Source organism: Nycticebus coucang, chromosome 20, assembly GCF_027406575.1.
Source record: "Nycticebus coucang isolate mNycCou1 chromosome 20, mNycCou1.pri, whole genome shotgun sequence".
Classification (NCBI taxonomy): domain Eukaryota; kingdom Metazoa; phylum Chordata; class Mammalia; order Primates; family Lorisidae; genus Nycticebus; species Nycticebus coucang.
The window spans coordinates 48,636,933-48,652,181 of record NC_069799.1 but is presented as its reverse complement, the minus strand read 5'-3'; the positions used below and the strand labels follow the sequence as shown (position 1 = coordinate 48,652,181).

General features: G+C 39.9%; 1 protein-coding gene across 1 annotated transcript in view; it reads left to right on the top strand.

Annotated features, from left to right (window-relative positions):
- The window catches only part of MYO3A (myosin IIIA), a 206,224-nt gene that overhangs the window by 174,865 nt on the left and 16,110 nt on the right, over positions 1-15,249 (top strand). Inside the window, exon 30 of the mRNA XM_053572763.1 lies at positions 13,943-14,046. Within this exon, the coding sequence (XP_053428738.1) occupies positions 13,943-14,046 (104 nt within the window). The remainder of the gene's footprint in view (positions 1-13,942; positions 14,047-15,249) is intronic.

Here is a 15,249-nt window from a genome sequence, read left to right as displayed (position 1 = left end):
TATGGAAAAGATTGAAATTAAGAAACAAAAGAACATCAACAACGTCAAAATAAACAAACAAAAAAACCCAACCAAACAAAAAAAAAAGAAAAAAAAATACACAACCAAAAACAAAGCAGTTTGTATATGTTGTTGAATATTGTCTGGGCAACACGTGGTCTTTTGGGGTATGAGATGTTAGTCACAGTTCTGATACGACTGGAGGCTGCTGATTTCTCGAACCCCAGCAGGTAGACACCCTAAATCTCTCTTCAGCCCACTTAAAAGGCACTTTGAACTTGTAAACTTGCTGAGCAGAAGCTTTCCCAGCTTTCTCGCTGGAATCACTGCTGAAGTGGCTATCCACTTACTCAGTGTGCCAAAACCGGTCTCACTCTGCCCCTGAGGGTTAGGGCTGCAAGGCGGCTCAGACCCCACCCTTAGGCTACTTGGTTGCTGGGTTACCAGCTCCCACCCGTTTCTAGCTCTGCTACCCTGAGGGCGGAGCTTGCCGGGGCAGATCACTGACAATGGATCCGTGTGACCCACTGCCAAACACTATTAGCTCCGTCTGGCTCAGCGGCTCAGACTGGGGCCCTAGACAACGGCCAAAGTTCTCCGCACTCCCACTCAGGCCTTCCCCAAGGCAGTTCAACTCAGTGCCAAGTCCAAGGACATCAAAAGAGTTCACAGGTAAGGCCTTTCTGGTTTGCAGTCTCGCTGCTACTGAACTTACAGTTGTGGGCGGGTTTAGACGGGTTGAACACATGCGACCACTTGCCGGTTTTCCACTGTTTTAGTCCTCCTCTTGGGGTCCAGAAGTCTCTCGCTGACTCCCTGTATCCTCATAGGAGTGATGATAGGCAGTTCCCACCAGCCAGAGATGCCTGGAGTCCTATCTCCCCAGACTCACGGTGCCCAGATGCAAGGAAGCTGTTACTCGGCTGCCATCTTGCTCAGTTAAGAAATTTTTTAAAGAAAGGGAAACATATTCAAGCCCAGGGAAAAATGGGAAAGGGAAATAATGATGACAAGACAGTTGTAAAATTACCTAAATGAAGCAAAAATCCTGTTTCTTGAAAATAAGACAAAATAGGCACTTTCTTAACTAATTTTTTAAAGCCCCTAAAGGGTAGAAATAAGAACAAGATTATAACAACTATAGTTGAGAATGCTAAAATGTTGGCGTGCATTTATAAATGCAATTAATTTCACAAAGACAATTGGGGCACAAAATATAAATTTCAAAACAGAAATAAGAAATACAGCCAACATGCAAATAATGTGATTTTATTCAACATCGTTATAACATTGGTGAGGAAATAAACAAAATTGATTCTGGGCTGGGGCTACCGTCTGTGTGAAATGTCTACATTTCTCCAGGTCTCTGTAGGTTTTCTACAAATATGCAGGTTTCCTCCCACCTCCCGAGGGTGTGCATGTTAGGTGAATTGGCATGTCTGAATGGTCCCGGTGTGAGGGAGTATGAGGGTGTGTGTGAGTGCACCCCACAACACGATGACGTGCACATCTTATCCACACTGGAGTCTCCCACCTTGCACCCTGAGCTGCCAGAATAAGCTGTAGCCACCCACAACCTTGAGCTGGAATAATTGGTTGAAGAATTATTTTATTTGTTTTTATTAACCTTTTTAAATGTACGTATAGCTCACATTTATTTTAATGTTTACTATTAGAAGTGTGTTGGTCTTTATTTAGAAGTCAGTGATTTTTTTGTGTGTGTGACCAGAAAGTTAATTCCTGTTTATATGAGTTAGCCCGTGTTAAAACTATTTTTATTATACATCAGTTGTTCATTGCAGTTTTCAAGAGCCCATCAACATTGAGGACTTACTATATGTGATATGTCTATTCAAAGAATTGCCTTCAAAAAAGATTACAAGAAGGGCGGCGCCTGTAGCTCAAAGGAGTAGGGCGCTGGCCCCATATGCTAGAGGTGGCAGGTTCAAGCCCAGCCCCTGCCAAAAACTGCAAAAAAAAAAAAAAAAAGATTACAAGAGCCAGTCACAGTGGCTCACACCTGTAATCCTAGCACTCTGGGAGGCTGAGGCAGGTGGATTGCTTAAGCTCAGGAGTTTGAGACCCCATCTCTATCAAAATAGAAAAACTGAGGGAAGAAGATCACTGGAGCCCAAGAGCTTGAGATTGCCGTGAGCTATTATGCCACAGCACTCTATTCGGGGCACCAGAGGCAGACTCTGTCTAAAAAAAAAAATTACAAGAATTCATAATGTTTTAGGCAAATACAGTCAAATATTCCTGGATCAGATAATTTCCATACTGTGTGATCAGTTCGAGAAAAACAAATACAGAAAGTTACCTATTTTATAATGTTCATTTATCCTAGAACAAAAGTCTGACAAGTAACATTAAAAAAGCTATGGATTTAGCTCAGTTATGAATTTAGAAGTGAAAATTCTGATAGTAGTACTAGCTAATGGAACGCAAGAGTACATTAAAAACCTGTCCACATAACACATCTTTTTTTTTTTTTTTTAATTGTTGGGGATTCATTGAGGGTACAATAAGCCAGGTTACACTGATGGCATTTGTTAGGTAAAGTCCTTCTTGCAATCATGTCTTGCCCCCAGAAGGTGTGGCACACACCAAGGCCCCACCCCTCTTCCTCCTTCCCTCTCTCTGCTTTTCCTTCCCCCCCCCATGACCTTAATACCGCATCTTAAAGGTCGAAAGAAAAACGTCATCTTGATAAATGTTGAAGGAGTTTTCAATAAAATCCAATACAAAATCCTGATGAACCATAACATTCTTACTAAACTAAAAATAGAAGAATATTCTTTAACAATATGAAGAAAATATCTATTAAGCCAACTGTGAACATCACAATTAACTGTAAAATGCTGGAAGCACTTTCATTAAAAAGCAAGATTAAGCAGAGGATTCTGGTGGCTCATGCCTGTAATTCTATCTAACACTTTGGAAGGCAGAGGCAGGAGAATCACTTGAGGCCAGAAGTTCAAGACCAGCCTGAGCAACATAAGGAGACCTCATTTTTACAAAAAAAAAAAATAGAAAAAATAGCTGGTGGCTTATGCTGGTAGTCCCAGCTACTCCAGAGGCCGAGGCAGGAAGATTGCTTAAGCCCAGGCATTGGAAGTTGGAAGGAAGCCATGATGATGTCACTGCACTCTACCCTGGCCAATAATGTGAGACTCTGTCTCCAAAAAATAAATTAAAATTAAAAAGGGAACACATTTTTATGTTATTTGGAAATTTCCAGCTAGTGCAATAAGGCTGCAAAAAGAAGTTTCTGAAAAGCTTACTAATTATGAAAAAGGAAATGATAGGGGTTTGGGAATATTATTAGGCAACACAAATTTTACATTAAAAATGAAAAGAATAGACCAAAATAATGATTTGTACTAGCAACAGAATTCAATAAGGATACATGGATATAGATATATAGATATTCTTTCCTATAAAAATGTATAATGAAAAAAAGGCCATTGAAAATCACAACAAAAAATAATGTGATGCCTTGAAATAAACTTGCAAGAAAACCACAAAGAGACAAAAAAAAAACAGGTGCATAAGGACATGTTGTGTCACTGGACTAGAAGGTAAAATATAAAAAAAAAAGAAGGTAAAATATTGTAAACATGACCATTCTAAAATTTCTAAGTTAAAAAAAAAATGTATTCAAAACCTCTGTGAGATTATCTTTTGAACTGAAGAAAATGCCCTTAAAGGTCATTTATGATTTGCTGGGGGCAAAAAGAATAACTATAAATGAGGACTTTCTCATTAACTAGGAAAATGAATAATGGCATGCTATAATGGTTAACACCATATGCCTCTGTGTAAAACCCAGTCATAGACTAATGGAGCAAAGTAGCCCTAAAATTGACCTGAGTATTTGTAAAAACCTGTCACTTATAAAAAGAGACATCACAAACCGCTGAGAAATGAATGGGTAATGTTTTAAATTTCTGTGATTTGGGGGGAAAAACTAAGATTGATTCTTACGTTATGGTGACTACCAAAATACTTCCCAGACGCATTCATCACTTAAATGTAAGAAGTAAACCAACCAAAAGAAACCAGATGTTAGTATTTAATATTTCACAGATTCTGCTTAGAAACTGACAAAACATAAGACGTGATTAAAGGAATTACAATGAAACACTGAAAGATTTGGATTCCATAAACATTAGAACCTTCTAGATATTCCAAAGCATCATAAATAAAGAGCTGAAGACAAGCTAGTTAAAATACTTTGAACAAACGCAAAAAGAACTAATGTGTTTAATGCGAAAAGGTCTCTTATCATTAGGAAAAGCATTAATTCCCCTAATGGGAAAATGGGCACAAACCATTAATTTATTCACAAAAGAAAAAAAATACAGATGGAAAATGAGCACGACTCCAGGAATAAAAAAGTACAAATTAAAACAAGTTACCATTTTTAACTCATCAAAATGGCGAGTATGAAAAAAACATTTTAACAGTAATTACAAGGTGCTAATTTAATTATTCCCAAATATAAGGGTGAGATGGTGAAGAGTCAATATTTTGAAAAGTGATTTGGCAATATGTAAAAACACGAAAACAGAAGCAAAAAAACACTGAAATTGTTTCTATCACTGAGCCTAGTAAACCCACTTACAAGAACGTAGCCTAAGGAAATAACCAGAGCTGGAAAAAAAATGTATGTGGCAAGAGATAAAATTGGACGATAAGAGAATGATTAATAAGTAATGACACATTCATATATGGAATATTAACAGCCCTTAAAATTCATTTTTCAAACAATAACCTTAGCAAACTGCTAGCAACCTAACTACAGAATAAAATATTGCAGGATTAGAACTGGAACACTGTAAATAAGTCAGCTTAATCTTCCCAATACGTGAGTTGGTTCACTAACAAGAGTGACGAAACACAGAGTTCTAGAAAAGCTGAGGGACCACCTGAGTAAGAACAAAAGAGGGTGATCTCTTCAATAGAGTGAACACTCTTCATCCCTTGTTGATTTCACTTCTGTATAAATTAAGAATCTAAATAATATTGCTGCATCTTGGTATAGCACGTCCACAGCTACATTCGATAAGGCAAGACTGAACGTCAGCTCCAGATAAGTCATCTTTGCTGCCCGGCTGTCTTGAGCCACTGAAAACCTGTGGTTTCTCCTCCAGTCAAGTGGTGATCAGACATGCTCCAATAAGGAATAATGACTTTTTAAAACGCTGGTCTATTTCACCTTACCTTGGTAGGAATCAAAAACTCTTTTATCTATGTGTTATAAAATAGGAACAGAGGTTCAAAGAAAAACTAAATGTTGCATGTTTAAAAATCAGAGAATGAGGCTGGGCATGGTGGCTCACGCTTGTAAGACCAGCACTCTGGGAGACTGAGATGGGAGGATTTGCTTGAGCTCAGGAGTTGGAGAACAGCCTGAGCAAGAGCGAGACCCCATCTCTACTAAAATAAAATAAAGTAAAATACTAGCTGGGCATCATGGCAGGTACCTATAGTCCCTGCTTCTTAGGAGGCTGACGCAAGTATATTTCTTGAGCCCAAGAGCTTGAGGTTGCTGTGAGCTAAGATGACGCCGCAGGGCACTCTGCTCTACCCAGGGCAACAGAGTGAGACTCTGTTTAAAAAACAAAAATCAGAAAATGTTTCTTTTATTCTGCATTTTTAAAAGGTCAGTCTAAAATATGACTATGGACAATCAATAAATAATTTTTTAAAGTTTGAATCCTTGGGAAAAATTAATATAAGTTTTTACCATGGGCTATAAATCCAAATAGTTTTTCAGATAAATTAAAATCAACATCATTTTGAAAAATAGCCAAGATGTCCTCGAGGGCCTTAGATACCATCCATGGGTTTTCCTTATTCTCCAGGCAAGAGAGCACGTATTTTTGTTGTTTAACTGTGTACACAGAGCCATGGACTGTCATACACAGAAGATGTGCTCACGGTGTCCAGCAGGACAGCTGTCCCCAACAAAGCCAGTGCTCTTATATGCTTGTCATGGCTTCTATTTTAATGACAGGTTACACATAGGCAAGATGGCTTCAAGTGAGGGTATATCCTGACTCCATGGGCTAGAACAGAACTAGCCTTTGAGGACTCTGATCCATGACCTCACCCTAATGGAGGTGCCAGAGGAGACGATAGGTATGTAATGATCATGTCCAGGAGAGAGATGATGGTCAAAATGGGCGGATCTATTGATCTCACCCCCAAAACAGGCTGCGTTATCCTCCGGTTCCTCCTGTGCTCTAAGTAGAAGAGGTACAGGAGATGGGCTGGGGCAGCGCCTTACCTAGACCTAATGTTGCAATTTAAAAACTAAAAGTTCAGTTTTCAAGGCCCTGGGTATTAGTGCAGCATACGCAAATCAGTAAGTGGCAAAAAGCTAAAAGCCCATGACCTCCAGGATAAGTACAGGTGGTGTAAGGTGGCCCTTGAGAGAGAATTGAACATGTCTCCAGGAGCTAAAGGAGGCAGGCAGAGAATACCTCAGAACCGTGCTGTCCACCACAGCTCAGAACCTGTGGACAGTCCTTTTTATGTCGGGTGCCAGGCCAGAGTGGCCAGCCTCGCTGAACCACAGATGAGAAGAATGATGGAAACAGCAGCTTCCAGAAGGCAGGTTGCAACCACGACCAGGCTGAGTCTGCCTTTAACATGCAGCAATGAAAATCCCTTCTAAGATTTCCATAGGTCATTATATTGCTTGAAGGTCACAGACTGTCAGAAGGAAATGGAAATTTAACAGCACCCCAAAAATTGATTTCTTAAAGAAAAAATTACAGTAGCAAGTGCGTTTCTATTCTGCTGACATGTGATTCAGACATGTGATACTTAGGCAAATTGTACCCTGCACGTCCACGTAAGTAAAATAGTGTGATTATCATTAAGATAAGAATAATGCTGAAATTTAATTTTCTAAAGCAAATATTGGCAAGGAGTTTTAAATCTCCCTCTGAATGCAAAAGTGTTGACATGTTAGTTGATTCATTATCCAAAAAAAGTACATTTCTGGGAAACTGAAATTTAATGAAATTGTTACCAGAACTACAATATAGATAGATATCTTACCTTCTGGCTATTTTATACAGCAATAACCTTTGCAAGCTAATATTTATCATGCACTTCACACAAAAATAGCCACAAACCTAATTATGCTAGTGCCAACATTGATATGCTGCTGGTAATATGTGATTATAAATGTTTATGTCACTTTTGCAATTAAGGGGTCAGGATGACGTCAGCAGCCAGTGTTTGTAGTTTGCATTCCCCCAAAGGAACAAAAATTCACAGATCCATTATAGAGCAAATAAACGTATGCCTCTTTGAAATATTTGTATGCTGATAAGCTCATGGGACGTTTCCTCTTTAAAAAAAATAGTCTAAAGAAATTTCATCTAAGCAGTCAGACTCTGTTGAATACATTCCTCATAATTCTCATTTATGAAAAAAGAATATGCCCACCTTTCACGGCAGTATCTTAAGTGAGATTGAAGAATATTCAGCCTTCTGCTTTAATTTATCCTGGGGAAAAAGAAGTTAATCAACTAATACTAAAAAAAATTAGATTTTCAGAAATTCTGAAATTTCAAGGCATTTTGATCTTTTTTGATCTCTATAATACATACAACAGCCACATGTATATTTATAATTTCATAAAATGACCATAACATACATTCCAGGATTCCTTTTTAAGGCAGCACATTTTTTCTTTTTCTTTTTTTATCCTTTTTCATTCCCTCTGTTCCCCCTCCCAACCCATATTACTCACCCTCCAAGGGAACCTTATTATAAAACACGGATTCCTCCATATTTTTTGCCCATATGCCTACATGCACTTACGCATACGTGAGAGAGAGGTTTTTATCATTGTTTTATATAAATAGGATTATAATGAAAACACTTAAGCAACTTGCTTTTCTCACTCCGTGTCTTCCTGGCAGACATCTCTCCACAGCAACAAATATAGCTATAATTTATGCTTTTTAATAGCTACATAATAGTCTATTTGTGAATCACAATAATTATATAACCATTTCCCTATTATTAGATATTTGCTTTGTTTCAGTTTTTGCTGCTATGAAAAATGTTGCAGCACATATCTTTAAGAGTGTTCTTGCATACTGAGATTTTCATTTTATGGGATAAATCTTTAGGGATGGCGTTATTGAGTCAAAAGGTATTTTTGGTTCTGGTAGATTGCTTTCCTAAAAGGCTCTGATGATACAGTTGGCCTTTCCTTCAACAATTTGTGAAAATATATTTGTCCTGACGTTAATGTCATCCTTTTTTTTAATCTTTGCCAAAGTGTCTGGAGTAAAATCATATCTTATTATTTTATATTTCCTTGTTTGCTAATAAACACAGTTCCCCCCGCCAGGTTTATTTGCTTTTTTGGATTTGCTCATCTTGAACTTCCTACTTGCATCTTTTACTCATTTTTCTTTTGGTCTGTATTTTGTTAGTCATTTGTTAGCACTCTTTGCAGGTTTTTTGTTGTTTTTTTTTTTTTTGCCGGGCCTGGGTTTGAACCCACCACCTCTGGCATATGGGGCCGTCACCCTTAGCACTCTTTGCACGTTAAACATATCAATCCTTTCTTTGTCATCTGTATTGTAAATATAGTTTTTTAAGGCTAAGCAAATGTATCTACCTTTTTTAGGACTTCTAAATTTTTCTTTTTATTGTTTGGAATTCATTGAGGGTGCAAAGAATTACGTTATACTGATTCACATTTGTTAGGTAGAGCCTCTCTTATAATTGTGTCCTACCCCAAGAAGTGTGCCAGACACAGAGACCCCCAAGCCCCCTCCCTCCTCCCCTCTCCGGCTCCCTCATTCCTCTACCCCTCACCTTGTATTAGCTCATCTACTGCCTTCATATTAGATTCAGTACACTGGATCCTTGTTTCTCCATTCTCATGATGCTTTACTAAGAAGAATGTGTTCCAACTCTATCCAGGTTAATACAAAAGATATGAAGATCTTTTTAATGGCTAAATAGTATTCCATGGAATACATATACCACAGCTTGTCAATCCACTCCTGGCTTGGCGGGCATTTATGTTGTTTCCAATTTTGGTGATTGTAAATTGAGCTGCAATAAACAGTCTAGTGCAAATGTCCTTATGATAAAATGATTTTTTTTTCCTTCTGGGTAGATGCCTAGTAATGGGATGGCAGGATCAAATGGGAGGTCTAATTTGAGTTCTTTGAGGATTCTCCATACTTCATCCCACCAGCAATGTAAATATGTTCCCTTCTCTCCACCTCCACACCAGCATATGCAGCTTTGAGCCTTTGTGATTTGGGCTGCTCTCCTTGGCAAGGCAGGGGCTTCCAGTCTCCACCTCATACAGCTGTGCCAGTGCCATGATTAGCATCTCACACCCCAGAAGATCACCTGTTGCCCAGGCAATATATAGCAAGATATAGATAGATAGAGAGATAGATACTATATATATAGTTTTTTTAATTTTTTTTCAACTTTTTTCTCCTAGAGGACTTCTAAATTTTGATTAAACATTTATACCCCAAGATTGTTCATGAATTTTCCTAGATTTTCTTCCAAGAGTTTCATTAATTATTTTATTTACATTTTATTTACAAATCATCAGGAATTTGTTTTTATATATGGTGACAATAGTGATCCAGTTAATAAGAGTATATTACTTTCCACTCTTCACTTACAGTGTGTCACTAAGCTACAAGGACACCAAACCTCTTAGCATCTCCAAACACCTACCACCCGCAGACCACCAGTGAAATGGCGGGAGGACCTCGAAACATAACTTGTGATGCCCACTATCCAGAAAGTTCTGGTCCCACCATTTAAAAGATAAATCATAAGTAAAAATAGTAAGTGGTAAGAAATATGGGATTAGGTTTTATTATAGTCTTCCAGGAATGTTATAATAACAAAATAACTACCAAGATGGCAGCTTAAACAATAGAGATGTGTTTCTTCACAGTCCTTGAAGATCACAGTTCTTGATGTTCCAAGATCAAGATGTCAGTAAGGTTGCTTTGCTCTGAGGTTTCTTGCCTTGGCTTGTAGATTGTCATCTTCACCCTGTGTCTTCACGTCGCCTTTCATTAGTGTGTGTCCATCCTCATCTCGTCTCCTTATAAGGATGACAGCCATATTGGATTAAGGCCCACTTCAGTGACCTTGTTTTAACTTCATTACCTCTTTAAAGACCCTATCCAAAACATAGCCACATTCTGGGGTAGTGAGGGATTAAGACTTTAGCATGTGAATTTTGAGGGGACACAATTCAGCCCATAAAAGGTTTCGAATCGTGTGAATAACCAGCAAGAGCCCATTGGCGTTCTATGAGAGGGAGATCACAGGGAGTGAAAGCCTTATGAAAGACAGGACCAAAGTAGGCATTGAGGATGCTACTGATTTCAGTGAGGCTGTGGAAAGCTTTTCTATGAGAAAGTGACACTAAGCAAAATCACAACTTTAAGCACCATGTGTCAGAATTCTGATGGGGTAACTGAAATGACCAGAGGAGATAATTCATTTGGGGGGTGGGGGGGAAGTGGAAGATAAAATCAGAATCACTGAGATTGTAAATAACCTGTATTCAGGAGAAATTTGAGCTTGATGAATGACAAAAAAGGGGGATATCATCATAAATTTAGGAAAAATTATATTTTATAATTATAGTGGTATTTAAGGAAGGAAATCTGATTGTTATTTGCAAGATGAAGCATGGATTATGACATTGCCACCATTATTAAATGGGTTATTTTAGCCTAGAGGGATAGCAATGGTAAATGAGAAGAAATGGTGGATGAATATTAGATATATTGAAAAATGTGTCAGAAAAAGTGACAGGCAGAGCATGGTGGTTCATGCCTGTAATCCTAGCATTCTGGAAGGTTGAGGCAGGAGGATTGCTTGAGTTCAGGAGTTTGAGACTGGCATGAGTGAGAGTGAGACCCCACCACTACAAAAAAGAGAAAAATTAACCAGGATGGTGGTGTGGACCTGTAGTTTCCAGCTACTTGAGAGGTTGAAGCAGGAATATCACTGAGCCCAGGAGTTTGAGGCTATGGTAGCTGTGATCACACCACTGTACTCTATCCTGGGCAACAGAACAAGACCATGTCCCAAGAAAAAAACAAACAAACAAAACAGCAAAAATAATTGATGGAAGTGTGTAATTGCTTTCTGTAGGGAATGAAGAAGTGTGAGGCAAAGGTGACATTGATGTTTTGAACCTGGGAGACAGAAATAAAAGTACCATTGAGGTTATAGTGCACAGAATCCTGGATGGAGAAGATGACTACTGGTTCATGGAGTCTGAGAGTTGGAGATGAGTTTTCAGTAGGGAATAAGAAATCAAAACAGGGGCTCATGTGAAATGGGAAGTTCAAACCTGGGGAATGTATTAGGAAGTCATCCCTGCAGAGAAATCTGTGGAAACTGCAAGAAGCTAGGATGGAGATGATTCAGCCCAGGAGGCAAGGGAAAGATCCCTTCCTCACCCAACAAACTTCTATTAAACATTGACTATATGGCAGGCATTTCCCTAAGGGCCAGGAATACAAAGATCAGTAAGATAAGGCATCTGCCTTCAGAATCCTCATCCTTAGTCATGAAGGCAAAAATTGTTGATAAAGCTTAGTGGTGAAGAGGTAAGAGATAATAGGGACAGATAAAGGGCCTTTGGATTTTTCAGTCAAGTGTGCCCCTGACCTTCTCGAAAGCATTTTCTATAGTTTTGGTGGTAGACATCAGATTGAATGAGGAACATCTGATACAAAAATGGAGACAAGCTCAAGAATGCCTTCATTCCCAGAAGTTCTTTTGTTTTTCACTCTCCTGGCATTTATTCTGATTCTTTGCCACAGGCCACTTTTCATATGTTTCTGAAAACATTAAGAATGTATAATAACTTGGCCAGGCACAGTAGCTCACGCATCAATCCTAGCACCGTGGGCAGGCACAATAGCTCAGGCATCAATCCCAGCACTCTGGGAGGCTGAGGCAGGTAGATTGCTTGAGCTCAGGAGTTCCAGACCAGCCTGAGCAAAAGCGAGACCCCATCTCTACTAAAAATAGAAAAACAAGCCAGACATGTGGCAGGCACCTGTAGTCCCAGCTACTCAGGAGGCTGAGGCAAGAGGATTCCTTCAACCCAAGAGTTTGAGGTGGCTGTGAGCTATGACACCAAGGCACTCTACCCAGGGCAATAGAGTGAGACTCTGTCTCAAAAAATAATAGTAATAACTTGATCCCATATTTTTATGGTCCTTGCCATTCAAATTCAAATGAGTAATGTAAGTCATGATGACCAATACATTTTAAAACGATAACACTTTGCAAGAGCCCACTGTAGCTATTTAGTAATGAGCCCTGGGAGAGATATTAAGTAAAAGGGAGGAATAAAGACCATTATTTGTGATGATGGCAAGAATTCAGGATTTTCCCTCTTTCTGTGCCTGAGACAGTCTAAGATGGAGAAATGGCTCAGATAGCTGAGCTCCCTGCATATCTTTCATCTCTTCCTGTGGAAAAAAAGAGAAAGAAAATGGGAGATGAACCTTTTGTCTGTTACTCATCTCTGTTAACACAATCTCATTAGCAAATATCTCATTTACTTTTGTTTTATTCCAAAGAGGACAGTGATGCATGATTGTTGAGGTTCTCTCTGATTAGCGTTGCTTCCAGCATTACACCTCTTGGAAACACTCTCAGCTAGCTGACCTCTTTTGTCATCCAACAGTTTCCCATAGATTGTGAGATGAACGAGCTGGGTAACATTCACATATGAATGCTGTTGTGATAAATATGTTCACCTAGTGGGCTGATCATGGCACTAGAAAGTTAGACATATTGAGTCTTTCAGCCTGGTTGAAACTGATTTCCACTGCCAGTCCCAATTGTTTGCAAACAGTAAGTATAAATATTTATTGATCCAATTAAATTTGACTTGATTTGAATAGTGTGGTTTGGGAAAATTGAGTTTCTCTGTGTATTTCTACAACTGCCAATTAGGAATCATCACTACCTTCGATTAAGTGCAATCATGATCTATTGCTGCCTTTAAATCCTAAGAAAAAGATGCTCAGATATTTGTTGAATGCAGCTACTCTCCAATAAGCACCCCCTCACAACTCCCACCCTCGTTGTGATGTATCTGTCAAGTGGACATTCTTGCACAACTGCAGTTGACAGGGTGATCAAGAAGCATGAAAAAATAGACAGAAATACTTAGCAGGAGGCCTGTTAGCTCTGTCAATATAAAGCCACCTGCAGGGAACACACCTCCAAGCACGCAGAGCACCAGAAGCTCAGTGTTGCTCTAGCTTTGAGAATCTAGCTTGTTGCTCTAGCTTCCTGTAGTGACAGAAAGAGCAGAAAAAGATGGCAAAATTTATTCTTGATCACTATTTTAAATCAGATCTGAAGATTCGAATGGTTTGAGGTTCTACATTTTGGTGAAAGACTAAACTTTTATAAAAACAATCAGCTCTGAAAATGAGAAGAGTTGGGCCCTAACTCATATGAAATGGCACTTTAAAATGAAGACCATGCACATGAGTCCTGGGGCAGGGGCAGGGAAGGGACAGGAGAGATTCTATGAGAGTTATAATCCTTCTTAAAGGCTTTCTGGTGGCTTTGATTCCTCACCCCGTCCATCCTCTGAACTTCTGTTCCCTAGTCTGCGTTAGCAAACCGTGGCCTCCTTTCCTTCCTCTCCTTTTCGTCCCCTCTGGCTGTCGAGGTTCTAGACCACCAGGCAATGGGAGGGACGTGCCTGGTGAGGACTGTAAGGTTGGTTGGGGGAACCAAAGTATTTCCTCTTTCTTCCAGCTGTAGCCTCAGTTGCACGTAGATTATTTCTCATTGATCCCAGAAAGGAAACATCGCTTGATAGTAGCCTTTCTAATTAAATTCTGATTTATGATCACCTTTCTTACAGGTAATCCCAAAGAAGAGTCAAAAATGTTGAGACCCCCACGACGACCCCGGAAACCCAAAACATTAAATAACCCTGAAGACTCCACATATTATTACCTGCTACATGTAAGTGGCTCACTTTTACTATCAGATGGGAGCCTTAGCACGCACTAAAGGCCTGTGTGAGACCGTGGCTATAGCGAAAGGCCGGGCAGAAGGGACAAGCCACTTGGATTCCTCTTCACCAGCCCCTCTCTGGCTGGGCATCTGGCACTTCACTCTCCCCAGCCCTTCTTCCTCACGTCCAAGTCTCTGCCATGGTCATGTGTCCACCATGTCCTCTGTTCAGCCTCTCTGCTATCCATTAATCTGAGCTGATATGCAAATATCAACCCAGAAAGAGAAGGCTATCATAGCAGGAGCTCACCAGAGAAGCACCTTATCGTAAGTGGATGGTGAAATTAGAATAAAGGAGGGAAGGGAAGAAGATTTATTGAGCATCTTTTAAATTCTAGGCCTAGAATGAGGCGTGTTCACGTCCACTGTGATATCCAGTCCTAGAAATAGCCCTTCATGTGGTATCCCTATCTCATGGATCAGGATTCTGAGACATAGATAAGCACGTTTTAGCTGTCAGGGCCATTAATTGTATTGAGGCTTCTGACTCACAGTTTGCAGCATGAGAACTCGGCATCAGCCCTGCAGGCCTATCATTCCCCTCACAGTCCTGTTTCCCAGCAAATACCACTATCATCCACTTGGTTTTCTACACCAAGCACCTGGGAACCCTTCCAGACCCCAGCCTCTCTCTCATGGCTACTGTCTAATCCACTGCTCTAAATTGTGGCTTCTGCCTGCAGAAGCTGACTCCACTCCGCCTCCCTCGTCTGATGTCATGGCAGCTATCACAGACCATCATCTCTGGAATATTTCAGGCCTCACCTAAATGCGTCAAATCTCATCCTCTCCATCCTGCAACAGAAAATTCCCCTACACCTTGAATTTGATCATGTTCTTTCCTAGACAGTCCCTTAAATGGCTCAGAAGTGGCTTCAGCATAAACTCTGGATTCTTTCCAAGGCCTTCCTCGTGGGACCTGGGACGACATTTTACCTGGTCTCCTGGCTCGCCATGTCCCCTAACTGTAGTGACCTGCTTCAGACTCTGCCAGCAAGTGGCACTGTCTCTTGCTCCCACAGCCTTTACACCTGCTGGTACCTCTGTTTGCAATACTCACCCTTTCACTCCCACTGGGAGAGAGTGTGTTTCTCCATGCCCTTGGGACAACCCAAACAATGTGCTAAAACTCTCAGGATTCATTGAAAATAC